Source organism: Prinia subflava, chromosome 1 (assembly GCF_021018805.1).
Source record: "Prinia subflava isolate CZ2003 ecotype Zambia chromosome 1, Cam_Psub_1.2, whole genome shotgun sequence".
Classification (NCBI taxonomy): Eukaryota; Metazoa; Chordata; class Aves; order Passeriformes; family Cisticolidae; genus Prinia; species Prinia subflava.
The window spans coordinates 36,749,918-36,774,609 of NC_086247.1; the positions used below are offsets into that span (position 1 = coordinate 36,749,918).

A 24,692-nucleotide genomic window follows, 5' to 3' on the forward strand; every position below is an offset into this window, starting at 1 on the left:
ACTACTTATCTTCAAATAATTTAAATTTAAATAATATAAAAAGATAGACTTAGTTCTCTTATTCTGTAACCATTACTTCAAATAAATACATGTTTTTCTCACAATGCATAAAATATCTCTCAAATCTACACAAATATGGTTTGAGACATACTAATCCAATTTGCATTGAGATATGTTTGACTCCAACAGAAATGTGGTAATTATTTTTTTTTTAATTATACTTTATTGAAATACAATTTTTATCCCCTTAAGAATTGCTTTTATGAGATTGCTAGGACTACGGGAGTGTTCATTATAGTTCAGCCTCTGCTTTCTTACATGCTATCTTTTCTATTGATTTCCATGTATAGAGCTGTTGACAAAGTAGTTTCTTTGGGCAGTGGTGTGTGTTGAGAAGGGATTCTTATCTTTATTTACCTTGGATGTAGGATTATAGGCAAGTGCCATTTGCAAGGAACTTTGGAAGATCCTTATGCCAACATCCTGCTCAAAACAGGGTCATTTCAGAGGAATGACCTAGTTGCTGTGGCCATTTTCCAGTGTGGTCTTTCAAACCTCCAAGGGTGGGAATGCACAGCCTCTCTGTGCAGGCTTTTCCACTGATTTCACTGCCCTCGTAGTGGTGGGGGGTTGTGGGTGTGTGAGCTTTTTCTTATACCCAGTCTGAATCTCTTGTATAAGTCTTGCTTGAACCCGTCTAAAGGAGAGTTGAGAGGAGAATTAGTCTAATAACAACACATTCTTGAGCATATGGTGTCTTAAGACGTGATATATCACAGCTATATCTTTATCTCCTGCCATGATGATGGTGTTGATCATTACATTTATTGATTGCTTTCATTTCATTATATTTTGAGCTAGAAAGAGACTGTGGTGTAGATGGTCAGGATCTTAGTGGTAAAATTCCATCAGTCATACTTTTTCTATAGTAATTTCTTGTCAAAACAAACTAATCTTAATCAGGTCTTCTAAGATGTAACACATTAATTTAAAATAACTCTTCTCATATTATACAGTTTTTCATAAAGTTCAAATGAGTTCTTCTTTTATAGAACCTATAAAATTGATCATATGAAGCACTTTTTGCCAAATTGGAAACAGAGAGGAAAATTTGCTGCCTATTTTTTTACTGGATACTGAATAGGTGTTGAGAATACCATAGTCATTTGTTCAGTTACTTTGAAATAAAGGCAAGTGCTTAAATTTCTGTACCTTTTTTACCTCCTCATTGTATGTCTTCCAAACATCTTTGTTTGCTATTGAATACATTTTAGTCTTTATATCACTGTATATTATGACAGCCCTGTATTTGTGATTGAATGCATTTTTGAGAGTTACAGTGTAATTGAAAGAACTTTATTTTGTAAGTGAATCAGTTCAAAAAGGGCATAAAGTTAACTTTATAACTGAAAAATGCAGGCCTTAAAGAAAGATCTGTCCCAGCACAGCCAACATCACCAGAATCCGAGGAGATTGACCAGCCTGCTGAAAAGTCGTATGTCGAATCAGGTAAGCCCTTTTGTGAATCATAGGTGAAACAAACTACATGATGCTTCATTTGGATTATAATTCATATGTGTCATTAACATGCAACTCTTTCATAGATTTTGTATTGCTTATCTAATGAAGTTTGTTTAACAGGAGTCACTGTTAAACAATCACTGTTTATAACTTTGTATAAATCACTGACCATGAAAAGTGCAGATTTTCTTGGTTACCATTGTAGTTGTATCTCAGTGGAATAATTTTCTGATGATACATGGTTGTGGTTTAGATTGATTTCCAACTGTATATCCAACCAGAATAACAGCAGATTCATCACCTTTAAAAGCAAACAAAACCCTCTCAATAATCAACTTAGTAAGATAATAAAGCACTCACTTTTCCACTAAACCTACTAGTATATAACAAATACAATAGCTCCTGCTGTTAAAAAAAACATTTTTAAAGCCCTATACTATTAGTAGAATGTATTAGAATTAAGAGAGAGTCAAGAAAAAATATTTTACATGTCACATTTCATGTAAGTGATTTACATTAGTGTTATTCAGAGAGTACATTTTTTTTGTGTTTATTGAAGAGGCTTATCCTCTGTGATATTTATGTGAGCCTTAATACATAAACATACAAATACAGAGCATATGGCCAGTGGAATCTATGGAATATAGATTTTGTTTTAAAAGATTTGCATTACTTTTCTTAGGATTTCATTTATAAAATGCATCAAGATACGGTTTCTTGGTTAGTTGTTTTTTTTGTGTGTGTGGTTTTTGTTTTTGTGAGACCATTTTTCATAACATTTTGGATCCTTATTTAAAAATGCAGCTGTTATCTGTTTTACAGCTTTTTTGTCAGATGTGTCATTATAGGGTTTCTCAATGTTAATTTCAGGACATTTATATGAAGACAACACTTCATAGAAATTCCTATTATGTCCTGGGCTGGTGTGTTAGATGGCAATCACTTGTCCATGAAACCAGTTTGTGATTTTTCCTGGCAAATCGTAGTGGAACAAGACATTGATATTGTAATGTTAATTGTATTGTAATCTATTTTCCCTGTTCATGAAGTTGACAGGACTCTACTTCTGCAATTTGCATTTTGTTGTCAAATATGACTTGCTAATACTGCTGCCTAAATTGTAGGACGATAATGGATGAAAGTGTTAGTAAATTAATTCCTTAAAAGAGAGTTCTTGGTTTGAATAGTTACCTCAAGTTACCCCTTGAATAGTTACCCCTGGAAAAATATATATGCAAAAAATGCCTTGTAGATAAATTCTTCCAATTGATCTTCAGATGGATGAATCTGATTGTTGCAATACTTTCTATTTTGGAGAAGTAAGCAAGACAAAATTGTTTTTCTAATTGTGTGAGTTGCAGAGGTTCACCATGTCAGTCTCTAGGGAACTTTGTGAAAAGGTTTAAGAACATTATGTAGCCTACTAAAAGCTGCAAGCCTTGAGTTAATGTTTAGATTTTGCCTTTTGCACTTACCATCACTGCAATTTATAATCCTTTTAGAGCACAAGACTGCTGACATAGAATTGGAAGACGAAATTCAATCTGTTCTTCGTGAAGCTCTCCATTCCCAGCCTGGTAATGCATTAACACTTAGAAATCTCTGAAAAGTTTATAAATCCTGCCATAGGCAAGATGAATCTCAAGAGTATGGTTTTGGTATGCACTTAAAGTGCATACCAAATCAACTCATTTGTCATTTTCAAGAAAATTCAGAAAGTTCAGTCACCAAATCCTAAAACTGTGCCTTCTTATCCAGACTTGTTTGGTAGTAGTAGCTCAAATCAGTCATTTAACAAAAGCTTCCTCAAACCACTGTGTAGAGGGCAAGAGTGGACAGAGCAGAGTTGGCCTTTAATGTGAGCAAAGAAGGTCCTGGCAAGTTGGGTTTATAATGCTGGGCTGTGCAGATAAGTTTTCTGTCACTCCCCATTCCCTTGGGATTCTAGCTGGAAAGCACAAAGGATATACTGAAGACTGGATATTTGCTGGTAATAGAATATACCAAAGAAAATTTATTCACTAACAATCTTCATTATTGATTAGGAGAGAGACATGAAGATATAGATGAAAGTGTAAGTGACCAGTGGCAAGTAAAGGAAGAAATACATGGAGAAACTTTTGAAGCTCCTGCAACAGATGACATGGTCAGAGAACTTGAGAATGAAATTCCAGAAGCATATGAGACACCAGACTCAGTTCAGAAAGGTATCTGAATGACTAAATACATTTGAAAATAAATTTATAAGGGAAAACTCAATGCAGACAAATGAAAATATGTCTCATTAAAACCTGGACTTGTAATTTCTATTTAAAATAGAGGCTTAGAAAGTGTCAATCACAGCATAATTTAGCAAATAAATATATTTCTAGTCAAAATGGGATATTTTAATGCTATGTGTTTTGGAATCCAAGTAACCATATATTATTAATTACTACTCTATGGGCTTTCAACAAAATTAATCTGTACTCCAAATATGCATGTCTTTCCCCAACAGAGGCATGAATGTAATCATATAGAATGGTTTTGGTTGAAAGGGACTTTAAAGAACCCCTAGTTCTAACCGTTCTGCCTTGAAGGACACCTTTTACTAGACCAGATTGTTCAAAGCCCCATCTCACCTGGCTTTGAACACTTCCAGGGATGAGGCATTCACAGCTTCTCTGGACAACATGTTCAGTGCTTCATCGTCCTCACAGTGAAGAATTTTTACTTTATATCCAATCGAAACCTGCCCCGCTTCAGTTTTAAGCCAAAACCTCTTTCCTATCACTACATGCCCTAGTAAAAGTCCCTCTTCAGCTTCTTTGACCCCCTAAGATACTGAAAGGCTGCAATTAGGTCACCCCAGAGTGATTTTTCTCCAGGCTGAACCCCAGTTCTCAGCCTCTTCTCACACCGCTGGAGAGCCGCCCCATGTCCAGTCTTTCAACTACCAGCACCCCCAAGTGCTTCTTGATGTGGCTGCTCTCAATGTGTTCATCTCCCATCAATAAAACCTGTATGGAGTCTACTTCTGGACCTTTTGGTTTATTAAACTAAATTTTGAAGTTTATTAACACAGTCTTTTCTATACTTTTTTCTCATTCTTCTTGGATTCAGATATGATGCCCTAAGAGTATTAACTGTATTTATGTCCTGCAGAGATGCAGACATTATATAAAGAAGATGGTCCTATCTTGTCACCCTGGGGCATTGACTGGATGATGAAAATTGTAGTCAAAATATTAAAGCAGAGTCATATGATCTAAATCCAACTAGGGGCAATTTTTTCTCAATGCTTTTTATTTGTACTTTTTACCAATTTTACCTATCTCTTAATATCTCTTGATACCTTTTGATAAAACCCATGTAATCAATGTCATCTAAAAGTTTCGATTGCTGGAAGTGCACTGAAAATCGTTCTTCACAACCAAAGTAACTCTTCAGTCTGGGTCTATTATACCTCCTCGTATCTGTATCTCTCTTACTCATCCACAGCTCAAGTCAAAGTAGGAGACTAGAGGAGAAATTCAAGTTCCATTTACTTAAAATCTTTGCAATTAAGAAGGCAAAGTAAATATCTTCTTCTTTCCTCCAATTTATTCAAAAATTTCTATGATGAGTCCTCTTTTTTTGAGGAAATGGTTATAGAGTTTATTCATACATACACATTCTCAATATTGTATATAAATAAAATAGTAACATTTTTTTCAGTCTATATAAACATAGCCTGCTGCCATTAGGAGAAATTTGCTTAAAATTTCAGCTTAGGAATATTACTGTTTCTACATAATATCTGGTAGAGGGTTTGTGGTATTGCTTGTTGATCTAAAAATATTAAAATTTGTGCAAATGTTTGTTTCTCAGAGGCTGATCCCCTGGTGGATGATGTTGGAGCAGTGGAGTCTGAATCATATGAAATTCCAGGTATCTTTTTGTTTTTCCATACTCAGTGATAATGGTTTTCTGCCTTGATATAACAAATTACATGAGAAAGAAAAATAAAAAAAGTTAGACTGGTTTAGAAATACGTAATTTTGAATTTGGATTTTTTTCTCTAAGTAATTAGTTGTTATTGTCTTGGAGAATTTTACTTTGGATGACAGTATCATACTAGCCATTGAAAATCTTTATTACAAATAATGGGTATGGAAACTTAGCTTTCATTGGTACAAAAACTTTTTATTTACTATGTGTTTCTGACTTGTGTATGATTGGGGACTGGGTAGGAAAATGATCTATGGTTGTACAGTCTAAAAAAGTATTATACTTTTAGTATAATACTGAGGTTCTTATAGTCTACTTTTCTTGGCATTAGGAGCATCCAGGTTTTTGTATCTTTTCTTCAGGACTGTTTGTTTCTTTGTGGCTCACTCTGCTATCAGAGTCAGTCGACACCAAGGACGTAATTCTGAACTATCCTTGTTCTGTCTTTCTGCACATTTTGATTCATCTTGAAAGCTTTTTGAAATTTGGCTTGGACTGATCTGATTACCTTATAGTCATCTTTGCATTATGCCTAATGTCATGTACAACGGCATTAGCTCATCTTTCCCATTATGAAGAAGCATTAAGTGGATATTGCAGTTTCCTTACTGTCTGATAAGTATTTTCTTTAGGATTTTAACCATGTTTCTTTACAATATGACAATCTCTTGCATTTACATTAAGCATTGATTTCTGCTGTACTGGGCTTCCTATATTTGACTCAGTATTTGCTCTAGACTTTGCAGTTATGTTTGGTTATGTCACAGATGTGACAGAAGAATAGTTTTATTTGTTTGATACAGCTAAAACTGTTTATTCCAAACTGTGTGGGGGATTACTGTTTTAGAATCCCGTTATACTTCCAAAGTAAAAGGATAAGTTACTTTACCTTCAGTATTGTGTTTCCTCAGATGTGTCATAGTGAGTATATTAACAACATTTAAAAGTATTGTAGTTATAGAGGAAAATAATCCCCAAATTTAGCTAGGTAGTGAAGTAAATTGCTCTAAATTTGAGACAACAGAAGTGAAATACATATTTTGCAAGGTCAGTTTCTGGTTCATATCTTGTCTTCTAATGATCCATTGCCAAGTGAGCTTCCTGCACATTAGTAAAGGAGATACTTTGCAATTTTGAAGCTAGAGGATGTTTGCATTTTTTATTCGTATTAGAAAAAAAATATTAAAAAATATTGATGGAGACTAATGGCTCTCACTGCTCTAGTTTTCCTACAGTGAGTATAGCAGAAGGCTGGAAGAGAGAGTGCCCAATACCTTCCATTATATTGCCATATGTCAAGTTGCAAGTGTCAGTTGATAAAGTTTTAGTTTTTCAGTTTTCAGCTAAGGAGCTACATTCAGCCATTGACAGATACAGGTTAAAACCATGAAATATTAAACATATTTCATATTTTTAATTTCAAGATATTTATTTGTTCATATTTAATTTACAGCCTTAGATGATTATGTTGCAGATTTGGAAGAGAGAGTTAGTGACCCAGACACTCCAGGTTTGTAAATTTTCATTACTTCAAATGATAATATAATCACACTTTTTAAAATGTGCTACAAAGTGATGTGTCATATTGACTGCTTCTTCACAGTTTTATTGTCAAACGGGTTTTAGATAATTTCAAGTAGGCATGACTTTTATGCCGCTGTTACCATTACGTTTGTGAACATAACACTCCATGAATCCAATATACAAATACTTACATAAGCATTTTCTGTCAGGAGTTTCCCAGTCTAATCAATGGATTGATTATCCAACACCTACTTGTATTCATAACTTTAAGCTTAAATACAAACATGCATAAACTTATTGTACTCTGTGTTTTATGGTGTAATTCCTGGATGTGTTTTATAATTCAGCTGTCACTTGCAAATAAAAAATTATAGTATTAAATAATTTCTTTCATTTTTGAACTAAATATATGACCTTTTAAGCTCTCTTGTGTTATTTAGCTATTGCATGAAAATTCAATTTGAATATAAAATATTAAATATTTCTATTTAAGGTGACTCTGAGGTAATGCCAGAAGATGCTATGGAACATTATGCAGGTACAGTCCAAAGTCTTCTTTATTTTTATTGAAGATTCATTCAATTTGGGGTCCATATGAGGGCAATCACACACACAAAAACCCCCTCCAAACAAACAAACAAAACAAACCACAACAACACACAGCACCTAAGACTTTGGAGCTCCTAGGTAGTATTTTTCAGAACGTAAATTGAAAATATAGACATAAAACCTTCCCAAGGAAATGGTGCTAAGACCTATGTGAGTACTACTTCTCTGTAATGTCAGCCAGATGGGCAGAATAATATTTTGAGGGTTGAATTTCCAGGAGAATGGATATTGGTATTTCAAATTGTATAGAAGTGTTTCTGTACATAAAAAAGAATTTAAATATGCCAGAGATCTTGCAGTTAGTGTGATGTCAAGAAGAAAGTAGTATCTCTTAAGTTTTTTTAAATGCAAAGCCATGACGAGTAGATGCTAAAATTACACTGTAGAAGTTAGCTGTACATAGAAATGATTCATAAATAGTCCAGAATCAAAATATTTATGAATATTTATGAACTGTATAAGAAAGCCTACTGATAGTACTTTCTTTTTTAAGTCTATCTTTTGATGCCAGAAAATCAAGCAGTTCTTCTCACAGGATCTTTAAGAAATCTTCACCTTTGCACTCTTATTACAGTATGAATGTCTGTGCTTTCAAATATTTTTTGATCTGAATAAACTTGACACTGTATTGTATTATTTGTGTGTGTTTAATGTCTTAAAATTCCATGAATTTTCCTGCCCATTTTCTTTTTCTTTAAACAGAGGATAGAGTGCATGAAGATTATAGTGAAGACCAAGGTATGACAACTGCTATATTTAGTGAAATTACAGTATCAAAATCTTTCCTTGATATGCAAGCAGAATTACTTTGTTTGAAAATTTCCTATGCTGCTACATTACTTTGCAAGTTCTCAGCTAAGCTTGTGTGTTCAAATCCCCTGTGTTTGTCATCAGTCAGTCAATCAATCTTTTGACACTGGTCCAAGGGTAGAGTATGCATGTTCATTATATTCCCATACTGATCCTCTTTGTGCAAATGTGGAATAAGAACACTGAAGGCTTTGCCGTGCCTTTTTCCATGTGAAACCCTGGCCAGGTCAGGTGTTGTTTATTGCATCTGTTTAGCACAGTATCACCTTTTCATCTTGTCTGCCACTACCAGTTCTTTGGGAATTACCCTGTTTTAGTTTGATTTGGTTGATGATTTGTTAATGATTGCTGAGACCAAATCAAAAAGTAAACAAGAATAGTAGTCACAGCCTTCAAACAAGGGTGTGTGGTTGTGATTCCTGCTGTGGTATCATACCTTCTGGAGATTACCACACTTCAGAGCAGTTAAACATATCATTAAGGCACTCTTGTTTATTTCTCATGTTTATGTAACCTGAGCAAAGGACAGGATTTCTTAACTTCAAAATATTTACAACAGAAAACCTTGAGGTTCATTCTTTTTTATCAGGAGGTAAATTCCAACATCCTTCTTTGGGATAGAAGTCAAAATTCCATTGAAAGACTCTCAGTGGCCCAAAGGTGTATCTGACCCTTAGTCTGAGTCTTTCTCAGTCTGTAGAAAATAATTATTTGCCTCAGTTATGGTGCCCTTGACAAAATCTCTCAGCAGTAATGGGATAGAAAAGCAAGAGACGAGGTTTTTGCCAGGGCTCATTTTTTACTTGCCTTTCCAGGAGATACTTATTTTATGATCAGTTCTTAATCAAGAATCTTAATCTTCTCTTGCTTTTCACACCTAGATATGAAGAAGTGCAACTTCTAATCCTTACTTTTCACGCTCTTTCATCTGTAGTGCTAACACAAACAGAAAATGCTTCCATGCCCTTGTGAAGAGACATCTATATCTGCTTTTTGACTGAGCTGATCAAGGAGATTACAAAGTAAATTGCATCAGCTTTTTTTAAAATCAGTTCCGAAAGCATTTAATATTCTGCAGTCTCTTCTGGCACCTCAGCACAGTAACAGTGAATCACTATATTTTGTGAGTCATTCATTTACTTCAGGAAGCAGTGGTTTCATGTGCAGTTGCCTCTCTGTACTGCAATGAGAGTTTTAAATAGTATCAGATAAATCCCCCTACTCTTTTTTATTCTTTCCAGTCTTCTGATTAGGATGATAAAGAGAATAGGAACTTTGATTCTTTTTCTCAAATGGAAATTCTAAGGAAGCATGTGACTGTTGAAAAAATTACTCTTCTTGGCTACTAAATTGCCAGGGTTCTTTATGGAGTAAATTTTTCCCACAGTTCAGCATAAATAATAAAATTTGCCTTTTAACAACATAATTTTACCTTGCTTTCAAGTTCCACCTTGAAGGCATTCTGGTTGTGAGAGAAAGCACAATACATCCTTTGTACTTTTTAGAAGAATTTCATTTCAGAGCTCCAGCCTGGAGCAGTGTAGAAGAAAAAGACCAGTGAGATGAGGCTGCCTTTCTTTTTCCTTCTCAGTTCAGTCTGAGTTCAGTCCATGGAGTTTCAGGGCATGTTCATGTTCATGTGCTAAACACCATTTTAGCAGTTGTACCTGTTTTTCAGTCTTTGTCTCTAGGCCCATCTTTTGACGTGGTTTTGATTGGATTGAAAGTGAAACAGATTTACTTTTTTTTGGAGAAGAGCAATTTTGGCTCTGTTTTTTGAAAGGCCATTGGAGGCCATTGTGGAGATCTGAAATCCTTTCTCTCAAATGTAAAGCTTGTGGTTTTGGCATGGGCTCCAAAACTGTAGAACCTCTCGAGATGATTCACGTTAAAGCCTTCATACACAATTGTCTGTGAAATCAACAGAAGTATAGGCTTTGAGTCAATTTATCTTCCCCATCACGTGTTTCCCCTCTTCTGGCAAGACCTTCTGATGAAATATTTTCTCCAGTTCTGGTGCTTTCTAGTTCTTAAAGCTGAAGACAGGACAAGATGATTGCTGGCCAGAGCAGTCCAATTTCTTTTGTGAGACTTGGTTCTTAATTCGGATCAAGAACTTCTCTAATAGGATTACTGTAATCACATCACTGAGGTTACTGCTAAGCTAAAAATTCTTTAGTGGAAATAAGTGCCTACAGTGGACTGTGTAAATGATTGATCATAGAACATGGAATACAAGAACTCATTTATTGTACATAACTTCCAGTTTTATGAAGAATTTCCAACAGTTTGTAGCCATGAAACTAGAGAAGGAAAGCAATTTTGAGATTTTCATCAGAAAGAAGGAGTTCTGGATTTTTTTTGAGGATATTCTATAAGAACTCTTTTTCAAAGGAGTGTGAGGACAGCCACACAACCATTAGTACATAAGATACAACAATACCTTGAAAGATACAACAATAATAGAAAGATGGTTGTTTTTTGTTTTGTTATATGATGTAAATAACTGTTTTTAGATGAGGGTTAGTACCTGTTAGATAAGGAAATGATCCAAAACACTGAATGAACTTTGAACTTTTTTAGTCTGAAATTCACAGTAAGTCTATATTGAAAATTCAGACAAGGGGTAGCATTTTATCTATTTTCAGACTTTATCTAAACTTAAATAATGAATAGTCTTGACCTATTTCTTGTTCAGAATTACAAAAATTAGACTGACTATGCAAAGATTAGGAATGTAGAAGAATTATAACAACTGTACAGAATGATGGATTTGTTGTAATTGCTTTCAACCCTTCATTTGTGTTGAAATTTCTTGAAAGTCTTGAAATTTCTTGAGAGTCTTGAAATTTCAGCAATATGTATACATATGGTTTAGATTTTTTTTTAATGTAGAATTTCTATTACACGCTCCAGAAAGAGCTCATATATCTGTTCAGGGCCCCAAACTAGGGGAATTTTTTAAGGCCTCTACTTTTGTCATTAAAGAAATGAACTGTGTGTTTAACCAAGTTTTTAGAATGCTTTGTGTGTATCAACCACCCAGGAACCTTATTTTTCTTTCCTTTCAGAACCAAAACATGAAAAGCAGACTGATACTCAGGATACAGGTATATAACCATATATATATATATAAAATTTAGGGAAATTAGCATAAAGATAACAAACTTAATCTTGCTGTTTATATGTATTGAAGTACATAATCTCTGTGACCTTCAGTCATGACATTGCCAGTTATGGCAAAGGTTCATTACAGTCTGTATTATTATAAAGTTAGATTTTTGAATATGAACTTAAAAACTTTCTTTTAATATGCTGTTCTTGAGGATTCATCTTTAAGGTCTCAGGTGACACGGAGTGGGGTGTCTGAGGCTTTTAATGGACAGCTGGACCATAGGAATTCTTCACAGACACTGCTCATAACCTTGCAACCAGTGTGGAAGATCACTCAAAATGTAGGCTGTCAGTAGCTCTGCTTTGATGCAGACTTCTTGCTGGTGCATTTGTCTATTAGTAGAAGCAATTACAAATTGTTTGTCTGCAGTATTCTCTCTGGATTCTGTATGCTTTGTTGTCTTGAAATGCCAGCTGTTTTGAGAGTCATCTCAAACAGATGACTGAAAAAACCCACAATCATTTAGTTTAGAAGGAAGTCAAGAAGTTCTGTGGTGTAAATAAATTACAAGTATCTGTTTTGTCACCTTTGCTATCATAATCTTAAGAGGACACTCAAAGGAAATAAAAACTGCCATATTAAGAGAAACAAAAATAAATATTTTTTCTGTAGAATCCACAGTTTAAGTTTAGAATTTCTTTGTTGTGCTGAAAGAATGAAATTAGGACTCACAAATGAATTACATGTTTATCCAAATAAAAATACTTTTAAAGTTCATAGGTATACATGTTTTTTAGTGGGTTTTCATTATGTCTAGCAGATGCAGTTGATGCTGCCAAAGATGAAAGTGGGAGTACTTCAATCTATTTAGAAAGATTAGGAACTGGTTTTAAAATTTCATTTATTATGTCATAATCCAAAAAGTAATTGTTGAAAAGGTACAATTTTTAAATAACTAGCTGATGAACAGAAGAGCTATTTAGTGAAACAGGAAAGACTATTTAAGATGTATTTTTCCCTCGGGATCCATCAAAGAATCTGTTTGTTAATAGCAGGTAAACATGTCTATGTGGTAGCTGTGTTCTTTTGTGTAGTGTGTAAGTTCCATCAGTTGAGGGCTTGAATTCATTATTGCTCTGAATTGAATGTTTTCTTAGCTGTTGAGGACCTTCCAAAGGGGGTGAATGAAGCCACAGGGCCAGGTATATATTTTATAATTTTGATCTTAGTGTTTTGATGAAATATATACATTTGAAAAACAGACATTAAAAACGAAAAAGCAAGCTGATTGTACACTTTTTCCTTTTTATACTTACAGAAGAAATTAATGAAGATTTTGATATTGCTAAAGACCTCTCAGGTATGAAATTTTATAGTTTATAATTTTTTTTCTTCTGTTTATATTAATTAATAAAATCAAAAAACAAACAAAAAACCACAGCAGAGAATAAAATTGTGGAAAAGTTTGGGTTAGAAGGGATATTTAAGGATCATCTAATTCATTCCCCCCACCATGTGTAGAGACACCTTTTTCTTAGTCAGTTTGCTCAAAGCTCTGTCCAGCCTGGCTTTAAACACTTCCAGGGATGGAGCATCCACTACTGCTCTGGGCAGCCTGTTCCAGTGTCCCACCACACTCATCATAAAAAGTTTCCTTCAGTCCAATCTCTTATCTCCTCTCTTTCACTTTAGAATCCATTGTCCTGTTGCTACAGGCACGAGTAAAAAATCTCTATCTTTTTTACAAAATCCCTTATTAAAAGGCTGCAGTAAGGTCTCACTGGAGTCTTCTTTTGTCCAGGCTAAGCAACCCCAGTCTGTCAGCCTACCTTCCTAGGAGAGGTGCTCCAGCCCTGTGATCATCTTCATGGACCTCATCTGAACCTGTTCTAACAGGTCCATGCCTGTCTTGTACTATAAACTCTGGAGCTGGATGCAGCACTCTGTGGGGATCTGATGAGAGACTCCTCTTTAGATGCACAGATGCAGTTTGCCTTCTGGGCTGGGATTGCATTCTTTTGGCTCTTGTCCAGTGTTTTATCCACCAGAAAATCCAAGTCATTCTCCACAGGGATGCTCTCAATCCCTTCTTCCCCCAGCGTTTACTGATGCTGGAGGTTGCCCTGACTTTGTACCTGGCCTTGTTGAACTTCATGACATTCTTATGAAGTGCTTATTCCATTGCTCAGATTGGAGCTCTGTGGTAATTACTCACATTGCCACTCAGAAAGGTTTATGTTGTAAATTTCTGTTTGCTGTATGCTTCTGTATGCTGTATGCTGTTTGCTTGAAGACTTTTAAATTACTACTGTGTTAAATGTAATTTAAAGATCTGCTCTAAGAAGTTAAAAATTTTGATAAAGACTTTTTTCTCACATGATGTTGGTTGAGTCAGCTAGAGCAAAGCGATCTAAGCAGTTTAGCCTGAGCACTGTGTGTAGGATTTGATGCCATATTTTTTTAGGTTTTCTATTTGAAAAATGCGTTCTTGTATGATCCAAAGGGATAACATACATTGTTTCACTCAAACAACGATTGTAACTAAAATCCTTTTCATGTGTGCAGTAGAAATCATACTTTTAGTAGCTAAACATTTGGTTGTGAAATGGATTTACTACCCTTTTTTCTACTCTTCAGTTAACTGAACTTCTTAGTTTATAATTTAAGTCTTCCTTTGTGTTTGATACTAATTCAATTGTGTGGCTGCTGGGAAATAAAAACAAAATTATTGTTGCGGTGTGCGTTTCCCAGGACGCACAAGGCAGCATTGGGGTGCGACACATTTCCCCCGGGAGACTCTTTCTCCCCGCTCAGGAACTCCGATGGTCTCAGCGGTTGCTTTTGGGGCACAGAGATGAAGCAGAGGCAAGACGGGTCTTGGGGTAAACTGAGGAGATTTATTAAAGGTACAACTGAAGAATAAAAACTAAAAGCTGAACCCCAAGGACCGGGAGCACGTGTCCCGCCGTGGATTTTATACACAGGCAACACAAAGCAAACAACCAATGAGAATGCACTCAGGGAGGAGTCTAGGGCAGGGAATACAGAACTAAATCCAATGGGAAGAGCAGAAGCAGTGTAATGATACAAAACAGCAAATGATATATTGAGTGAGGGAAGATTGGAAAGGAAGGTTCTAGAAACAGAGGCAGGGATACAGAGAATTGACACTTAACGGTATGCATAATTTAAATCATAACACACAAATGAAATAAAAAGCTAGCCTGAAAACTCAAAGCAGAAACCCCACACCACAACAAATTATGAATGTAATGTGAATACATTTCAACACTTCTTTTCTATCTAGGAGTTGAAAGTAAGCAAATTGAAGATGATGTGGCCACTGAACCAAAGGAATCAGGTTTGTATATTGTGTTTTCCATGTGTTTGCTACTTAAAAAATGTAGTAATTGGTAATGATAAATACGGAGTAGAATTCTATGCTGCAGTCAAAATACATTCATACCTTTTCTGCAGCTGTTTTCTTTCAAGGACAAACATATCTGTGTTTTTGGAATCTGCCATCTTGGGCTCTTTAATGACATATTTAATGGCTTAGAAAGCACTCTTGAGTTTTAGAGGTTGAGAGTTCTCCCAATTCAGAAAATCTTGTATTGATAAAAATGACCATATTTGTTTATATGATGGAATTGAAAATTTCTTTTCCATTCTGTTTTGCACCAGCCAGTCAGGACTGCATACTCAGGAAAAAGGTTATATATAAGGAATAAATTGGAATGTCCCCTAAGCTTTGAGCTCTTTATTTATGGGCTTCCCAAATCAAAGAACGTATTTCCCCTCTTCAATTCTTCCTATTATGTACAGCCAGCATCCTGGCTATTGTGAAGTTTTTTTCTGGTGAGCCTGACTTCTTCCAAGAATTTGTGCAGACTTCAGTCTATTAGCAGTAGTAGCACTTGGTGATGTGTGACATGTCTAATTTAAACATACATGTAGAAATAAAAGTAATTGAATTTTGAAGCCAGGTATTTCATAGTTACAGCTAGAAACATAATAGGTATATATGGATATTTTCTAACCCCATACTGTAGTAGCATGTGAAACTGGGATTCGTGGGCCTTGGATAGTATAGTTTCAGAAGTTTGAAGTATCATTTTTGAAACTGTGCAATCCTACAATATACTCACTGGTCCGCTTAAGTATGAATCTTTCTTTTGGAAAAGTTCAGCTGAGGAAGAAGTTTGCATCCCACTTCTGCAAAAGTAGTATTACAGAGCAGTCTTAATAGGTCACTGCTTGGAATGTAAGAGAAAAAAAAAAAGGTTTTTTGTAAATATTTGGGAAGCAGTCCAGTTTGAATTATATTTCAATTTTTTATTTACAGAAAAACCTGTTAAAGCTGAAGATCATTCAAATGATGTTCAAGTAGGTAAGTCAATCTTCAGTGCTTGTTTTTTCCTAAAGAAATGAAGCTGTAGCTACATGGAAATTAGTAATCAAATTACTTTGTGAAGGGATATTATTGTTTTCGAAGTTACTTCTTGGTTTAGAAGCAATAATTTTTCTGTTGTACTTGATAAATGCCAGTGGTAGTTACTGGGTTATGTAAAAGCATTCCAAATAAACTGAGTGGTTTTAGTTTAAAACTTAATTTTTAATGATTTCAGATAGAGCTGAATACTTTTGAAAGGAAAATGCAACAACTTCTGTCTCAGTATACGTGTACTTCCTCTCCAGAACAACTATCATGGACAATGATAGTGTTAGTTCTCTGTGTGTCAGTTGGATCTATTGGAATCTGACTGTGGCATGTTCTTTGGGCACTGATCTGGAAACAGGGACTGTTTTGTCACGCCATCACATTTTTCTTGGCATAACTGATTTTAAGAGCAAGAGCACTTGCAGTTCGTCCATCTGTTGCCTGACAGTAGTAGACATGGATTTTACCAAAACCATTTTTAGCATAGTTAAGTGGCTTCTAAATTCAAGAACTGAATATTTTTACATTTCTTGGCGTTAACTATTACAATTTACTAGTCTGTTCATTGTACCAAGCTAGTTGTGTTGAGTGGAACACGGAGTTATATCTCAGGGCAGTACATCAGAGAAGCTGTTATCCAAGACCTCTAATAGCTGGGTATTTTTTGTTTTGTTTTATGCTGATTAGCCTGACCCCCTTTCTGGGTTAGTTAATCTTGTACTATGCAGAAGCTCTTACGAGATGTGGTGCCCAGAGACTTTTGGATTGTTGATTTTTTTTTCCCTACAGTATTTGTATTTGGTTCTTAGTCATGTCAAAAGTAGCCAGAGAAGTGAAGAAAACACAGGAGGCCTCTTGTGGATGTCCAGTACAGATTGGAGGCATGGTTTAGTTCATGTTTGAGTTTGTATGCTGAACCTTAGCTGAGGTGGTTTGAAACACTTATATTGGTGCTTAACAGCCATGTGATGTGTTGAAAGGTTTGAAGCCATAGCTATTAATTAATAGATGCATTAGCTGAAAGTGTTTTGTTTCGTAACGAATGTGAAGTATTCTTAACCAACGCTTAGAATCAGTGTAGGAACAAACAGTAGTTATCTTTGACAGCAAGGGCAAGAAGTTCAGCAAAGATAGTCTTCATTCAGTTTGTTATGCATTGAGTTGGAACTGGAGAAGAGGAAAAGATGTTTTGTCTCAGAAAAGGTTGCTGTTTAAAGTTAAAATAACAAAATGGCTCTTACAGAACTATTACAAAATTTCAACAGTAGATAATTCCACCACACAATGGCAGTTGAGGATATTGAGATGATTTCTTGACTTATAGATACTATTTTAAAATTAAATTCAGAATAGAAATGGCAGCTTGAAATCTTGTGGGTTTGGACCGTATGTCTATCAGGTTTTGCACTGTAACTTATGGCTCAGTCTTGCAGCTGTAAATTAATTTTTCTACCTTCACAAAAAAAAATTAGGTGTTATATATAGTAGTGATGGATTTTGAAATATGCCATTTTGAATCATAGCATCATTTAGATTGGAAAAGACCCTTAAAATCAAGTCCAGCTATAGACCTAACACTGGCAAGTCCACCACTAAACCATGTGTCCAAGTGTCATATCTACATATCTTTTAAATGCCTCTGGGCTGGGGACTCACCTCTTCCTTGGGCAGCCTGTTCCAATGCTTGACCACCCTTTTGGGGAAGAAATTTTTCCTCACACTCAGTCTAACCTTCTCCTGGGGCAACTCAACACTGCTTTCTCAAACTGTCTCTTGCTACTTGGCAGAAGAGACTGACCCTCACCTGGCTTACAGCCTCCTTTTAGACATTTGTGGAGAGCATAAGGTTCCTCCTGAGCCTCCGTGACTCCAGACTAAACAGTCCCAGCTCCCTCAGCTGCTCCTTATGAGACTTGTGCTCCAGATGCACCCAGCTCTGTCCTTCTCTGGACACGCTGCAGCACCCCAGTGTCCTTCTGGCAGTGAGGGGCCCACAGCTGAACACAGGATTCCAGATACAGCCTCACAGTGCCCAGTGGAGGGGAGTGGTCACTCCTCTAATTGCAGAAGTATTTGCAAACAAGGTGGTGGAATTGAATCTAGTTACCCACTCTCTTTTTGTTGTATTGCAATACCAAGAGACTCCTTGCCATTTTCAAGCACTGCTATAATGAGAAATAGCTTGTGTTACTTTGAAATGGTATGTATTTCTGAATAAATCTTTTAGATTTATTCCTTTTTAACTGTGTTTGTTTCCAAAATCAGTGCAACACACCATTTAAATCACAAAATTGCTTTGACATTTATCCTAGCATAGCTGTTGTAAACACATAATAGCAGCAGCGCTAGAAGGAATGAATTTTCTTCTTCCATTCACAGGGAAAAAGAGAGAGAATCAATCAAAATATGTTTTAAAGACAATTATTAAGGTTATTAATGACAGAAGTAATTATTAGATGTAGTACAACGTTTATGATCCTGTGTGTAGGAAGTGGAAAATGAAAATAATTTCATCAGCACAAAATCTGAGCACTGCAATAACTTAAGAATCCTTATAATTTGTGTAGTTATGTGGGAACTGCTCTGAAGGCAGAAGAACCAGTATTTATAACTTTTTCAAAAAATCTTATTGTTTCATCACACTAAGTAAAATTCAAGTAGCATCTTGGGTAACTGACAAAAGAAACAGAGGACATAAATTCCTGACAATGAATAAAATTTTATTAAATTATTTGTACTTCTTGCTATTAAGTATATTTACCTGTCTTTTTTAAATGTGAATATTTCAGTTTGAAAGCAACATTACTCTCAAATTTTCCTCTCAGACTATGACATTCATGTTGTGTGGGGTTTTTTATATCTTTTTTGTGATGGAGGATTCAGTATGGGGGATTTTGTAGTCAGGAGTCTTACTTTGTTTGTGATTTTATTTCATCAGTTGTTCAAAGCTAATATTTCCTGTTCTTTAAGTAGTAACAAAAATAATTTCAGGCACTGTAAAAAAAGTGCACGGTGGCACCAGTTTGATCAGGTTTGGAGGAATTGTTTGGTTTTTAGCTAAAACATAGGAACTTAGTTTTTTGGAAAGAAAACAGAATATAGCTCAGAGATTGAATTTAGCTGTGAGGAGCATACTCACATTACCGGAGAAGACACTGGCTGTGGGATTTGAATATGCTGAAGTGCAAGTCAGAAGTTGTTTGCTGACTTCAGGGCACATTACAAGAAAGTTCATACTAGTCGAGTACATCTTTAGGTATCTGTAAGTACTGCTTCCCAGTTCTGAGTTTACTTCTGAAATTATTGCCAGTATTCTTTTCCAGATATAGGATACTTTAGCTACAGTTATAATATGCACTTTTATAGACTAATGGACTTCATAAACTAATGGTTTGATAAACTAGTTTGAAATATTACTGAATCAGGTTTTCTGGCTAATCCTACTTTACATTGGCACATAAATTGCAGTGGTTGTGCTAGAGTGGTACTTGTTGGACACATATTTTAGGGACACACTGCGGGTTTAGGGGATATCATTACTCTCTGTACTTGGGTTTTGGTCCCTCTTGTATGTGTTTAGATTTAAAATATCTACGAGTTACTCCACTCCTCCCCTTCACCATGTCTCCTTGACATCTTTATAACTCTACATTTATTTTACCAACTGCTGAAATCTCTTATGTGTAGATAAGTTTCTACTTTAGAATCTTGACCCTTCCTCATTCCCTGGCTCCTCTTTTCCAGTTGTCTTTAACAAATAAAACCCCAAATCAAACCAACACAAAAAACCGAACCAAAACCAAAATCAAAATGTTTAAATGGATTTGTGGCATGGCCTAGATATCTTTTACAAGGTAGATAAAGTGCCATATGGTAATAAAAATTTACTGCCTAGAAAAAAATTTAAAAGTTTGTTTCCCACCTTTTACAGCAACTTTGTGTGTATTCATTAAGGTAGCTCTTAGAAATTATAGCTTTTTCATAATAACTCGTCTGATACAAAGTTGCATTTTTTAGCATTTAAGATTTTTTTGTTGTTGTTTTAGAGGAAGTTGTGTTTTGGTTGGTCCTTTAATATAGATTTCCCCTTATTTTTTCAGATACTTAAAGCTTCAAAAGAAAAGTCCCTACATCAGGAGGACCAGTCCTAACCATACGCTACAAAAGGGGAGCAGATGGTTGTAATAGACCTTATGATGTAATTACCGAGCAGTTCAGGGTTTGGGGAATGAACACTAAGATGTTGTAAATGGGTTTTAGCCAACTGTCATTTTAGTAAGCATTTTTAACACTTGGATGTTTAGTTTACATTCCTGTCTGATATTTTTTTCCCTTGGTCAAGTTTAGTGAATTCATTATTTTTCTTCTGTGTTTGTGACAGAGTTACAACTTAGAGCTGCATTTCATGTACTGTTTAAGCAATTGTTAATATTCTATTTATAATATAGCAGCAAGTACATTTTTTTTTGAGATTTTAATATATATCTTTTGTTGTGGATTCATACAGTATGTACAGAGCTGTTTGATCAGATGAACATATGAAGTTATGAATTTTTAAATGTTTCATAACTGCTGATATAGCATACAGCCTAATGCATTTTATTAAAAAACACTAATCCGGCACACACTATGCTGTGAAGTTTGACTTTTCTCTCTTTGCACTGATGTTATGTCAACAGTTAACAACCTGAATTTCAGGTGATTTTTAAAATACCCTAAAAAGGTATAAAATGTGTATTTAATTCATACTAGTAAAAGGCCAGATTACAAAATTACAGTTTTAAAAATCCCTTTATGTATGAATTAGCACTTTTTATTTATGCTCACCTGATTTTTTTAAGCAAAAATGTCTGGAGACTATGTGCTAGCCTGACAGGAGTCAGTGGAGATTGCACCAAGACTGAGTTGCTGGAATCAGGTTGAATTCAGTAAAATTATTCCATTTTGGTTTGCCTGCCAATATAATGATCTCAAAGCTGGCTTTAGTAAGCTTTATGTCCAGTAAATTATTTTAAAAAGTCAAATTTGCATAAACACTTGATTTGCAATTTTTTTTAAATGCTTTGGAAATTCAACCTTAGGAAAAATATGATGTCAAAATTTAAGATCTACAGTTATGAATGCTCTTAAAAATGGTACATCTGAAATTTGGGTACTGTAAGTGATTTAGAATTTTAATATAACAGGTGTGCTTTTTACCTGTTCTGTGCTGCTGTTCCACAATTACAAAGACATATTTTATTCTTTGATATCTTGCATGTGTTCCTTTTTGGCTCAGGAATAATTGCTGTGATTTTAGGAAGTTGCCAAGCCTGTTACAGGAGCTTAGGAAAAATAAAGTATGATAAATTTATAAAAAGAAAAATCAATTTGGCAACCCTAACAGTTGGTTGCCTTTTGGTTTACAGGGAGACTTTCAATTTCTGTAACACTGTTTTGAAGTCAGGGTTTTAGATGCTTACATTTGTAGTGAAAGGGGCATCATATATGCTTGCCCTTTTTTTGGGTTTGGGATGTCAGTAAGACCCCACGTGGGTGATACATCTGATTGACAAATACAGATGTCCCAAAGTGATTTCTTTAGACTTTTCAGGAAAGCAATAATACTCTTAGACTGTGATGTGTTTTGGGATGAGATATTCTAGTAAAATTACCTGTGATTGTGAATTGCAGAGCAATAATTTTTACAAAGCCATATTTTGTGAAGAATCTTGGGAATTATTTTAGAATGGTGAATGGAGAACTTTTTATATAGCAATGGCAGCCTATTTGTAGAATTATGGGACTGTGAGAGTATATTATGCTGTGATTGAATTTTAAGTATTTTGTAACTGGGTATGTGATTTTACGTGCTTCATGTTTACAAAAATATGCCAAGCTGAGCAAGGTCAAGTAGACTATTAAAAATATGTATATTTAATCCATCTTTATGTTTGGCTGCAATAAAACACAGAAGAATATCTTGGTCTTTCTAGTGTCATTATTTATTCCCAAATGTATTCGATATTAGCTATAGGGATAAATATTTGACTCAGCCACTAATTAATATTATTTTTCAAATTGTAAATTTGAATATTAAAAAATATACTTGAAAGTATTGTTTACAAGGAGGAAATAGCAAGTAAAATAAATCAATTTTATTTCTGGCTGCTGTTATGTAAAGGAAATGGGCAGTACACTAAGGTCTGTGTCTTCTATAATTGTGTTGTGATTATCCTTTTGGAGTATTAAATTCTGCAACCAGTTAGGCCTGAATTTTTTTCATGAAACATCATTTCTGTTTGTAATTTATAAGGGATTAGATAGCACCTCCTAACAAACACAAATGTCTGGGGAAAGTGATATATCTGCTTTGCACGCAGAATATTATGGTTATGGTCCATAGTTTAAATCAGAAGTCTAGTAAGGTCCGTGCACTTCTGTGAAAGTAGAAATCTTCCTTGACCTTTTCAGTTTTCAAATGCTTCCAGAACTTTAATGATCTGGTATTGCTCAATAGTAGTTTAAGAAAAAGTCAGAAGATTAGTGTTTTCTTTATATTTTCGTATTGCTACATAGCCTCTTGTTATATGTCAGTGAATCTGTGAAGTCTTGGATTCAGTTGCTTTTTTCAGAAATCACAGGAAGAAATACAAGTAAGCAAATAGTACTAAAGTTATGTTTTAATGCTGCCAATTTGCTACAATTTAAGTGACTTTCTAACATTATCTGCAATTGAAAAGGTACATTATTATGGCACTTCTTTCTAAGAAGTAAAGAAAATGGCTAAGATTCGATATAGGAAGGATACTGAAAAATGTAGTGATTTTACTAAACATCCTTTGTAATTTTACATGTTTCAGAAATTACGTATCTGTAAATAAGTTGTATTGTGTATTTATAGTGTTGATTGAGATTCATGTAAAATCTACAAGGTCTGAAACACATTTTTAATTGTGACTTGTGTCATTCTCATATGCCGTCAAACCTTTAGTTGTATTGTAATATGAAAAATAAATTTATTCTTCCTTCTTGGGAATCCCTGGTGCATTCGTTATATGGTGATAGCAGTCCTAGCCTATAAGAATTAGCTAAAGCTGTTTTGTCATCTTGAATTATCTTTTGTCATCTTTTGATTTTCATCTTGAATTATTTTGCTGGAAATTAAGACATTGAGTAACGGATGGGAGTGCTTTGAAGAGCTAAGATTGTTTTGTTTGTTTGCTTGAGCTATAATTGGTTTAAGTTGATGAAAAAATAGTCTCAAGATTTGTTATCATATCCTGTCTTTGAGAAAGCACATTTTTAAGCCTTTGTCAGAAACAGCATAATTTAAAACCTTTTGCACCACTGAAATATGTTAGGGATCAGCGTGGAAGGAACAAAACAATATGTGCTGAATATGATGCTGAAGTGAATTCTTAGTGAAGTGTGAATTCTTAGCTTTAGAGCTAACAAGATCAAGTTGTGATGAATTTCAAAAGCAGCTGCCTAGAAGGAGAAGTGGGAGTATTTAAAGATCATTGGAGAAGCTGTGGTGAAGTCAATGGCAACTAATTTAGCAGAATACAGGTTGAAAGTAGTCTGAAAGTTTGGAGAACTGATTCTAATGCATAAATAGGTATAGAGGGCTGTAGGTTATATGCTGCATGAGTCTCAGCAATAAAAAATGTAAAGCCAGACAAGAAATGGGAGATGGGAGCAGGCTTTCAATTGAGGATGTCATACGTTGTTCTTCCTGTGATGGCAAAGAAGTTGCAGAAGTAACATGAATGTCCAAGATGTGTGGAAGTGGGTTATCCAGTGACCTAGAATGAAGTAGAGAGAAGAGGCCAGGTGAGAATCTCAAGTGTTGCTGATAGAGGAGAGCATACATGGAAAGTGGGTGGCTAGCTAGCATGATGTGTCACGGTAATGAGAGGTGGTGAAAATAGAAATATGAGTATATAAACTGGTTTGTGTGAAAACTCTAAGCTATTATTTCATCTGGAGCTGCATTATTGCTCTTTTTAAAATGTAGTGTTTTGGATGACATACAACTGTTTTACTGATTGTGTGGTATGTGCAAAAAAATACAGAAGCCAGGGTTTTAGGAAGTACTGCGAAATGCTTTCATTAATGTACTACTACAGTAATAATTGTCCCTGGTATGTAATTTGCTCTATAGATCTTCTGTTATTTCTTACAATTTAATTGACAATGTAGATCTCATGATGTAATTGAAGAGGTGAATGGCTTTCAGTGTGATCATATTTATTTAATTTACCCTATAATCAAGTTAATGCTCATTCTGCCTTGTACTGAATATAGAGTTATAGTGTCCATACATTCAGGAATAGTAGTTGTCATCCTATAGTAAAGGGTAAAATTAGAGTGTTAAAAAATCTGATTCCATGTGTGTGCATAATCCAGTTTCTTAATGAAAAAATGCAATGTTTTCCTGCATTATTAAATGTCATATTCAGACTATAATGCTTCTGAGCAGTCAGTTTAAAAAACAGTGAAGAATGAGTATTCAGATGTCTCTAAATTACTTGGAAATTAAAGAAGAAGATTTTTATATATAAGAATACCTCAATATTATATGTGTGTATATATATAAAGTATATGTTAAAGTGGACAGTAACTAGTTAAAAAGGCAACCGACCTCCCTGTTTAGTGTTCTTTAAGTTTATTAGGAGGAAATACTGGAAGCTTATTGGGAAAAAATTGGAATTGGAAACA

The 24,692-nt window shown here is 34.8% G+C and overlaps 1 protein-coding gene across 7 annotated transcripts in view; it reads left to right on the forward strand.

Moving 5' to 3' along the window:
* ASPH (aspartate beta-hydroxylase) overlaps positions 1-24,692 on the forward strand; it is a 114,811-nt gene that overhangs the window by 38,174 nt on the left and 51,945 nt on the right. For 4 of the 7 annotated variants that reach the window (XM_063393424.1, XM_063393433.1, XM_063393438.1 and 1 more), the window contains 12 exons: positions 1,420-1,509; positions 3,024-3,098; positions 3,567-3,728; positions 5,371-5,430; positions 6,944-7,000; positions 7,508-7,552; positions 8,326-8,361; positions 11,505-11,543; positions 12,706-12,750; positions 12,867-12,908; positions 14,856-14,909; positions 15,894-15,938. In XM_063393424.1, the coding sequence (XP_063249494.1) occupies positions 1,420-1,509; positions 3,024-3,098; positions 3,567-3,728; positions 5,371-5,430; positions 6,944-7,000; positions 7,508-7,552; positions 8,326-8,361; positions 11,505-11,543; positions 12,706-12,750; positions 12,867-12,908; positions 14,856-14,909; positions 15,894-15,938 (750 nt within the window). The remainder of the gene's footprint in view (positions 1-1,419; positions 1,510-3,023; positions 3,099-3,566; positions 3,729-5,370; positions 5,431-6,943; positions 7,001-7,507; positions 7,553-8,325; positions 8,362-11,504; positions 11,544-12,705; positions 12,751-12,866; positions 12,909-14,855; positions 14,910-15,893; positions 15,939-24,692) is intronic. The other 3 variants (XM_063393443.1, XM_063393429.1, XM_063393453.1) reach the window with 3 other exon arrangements.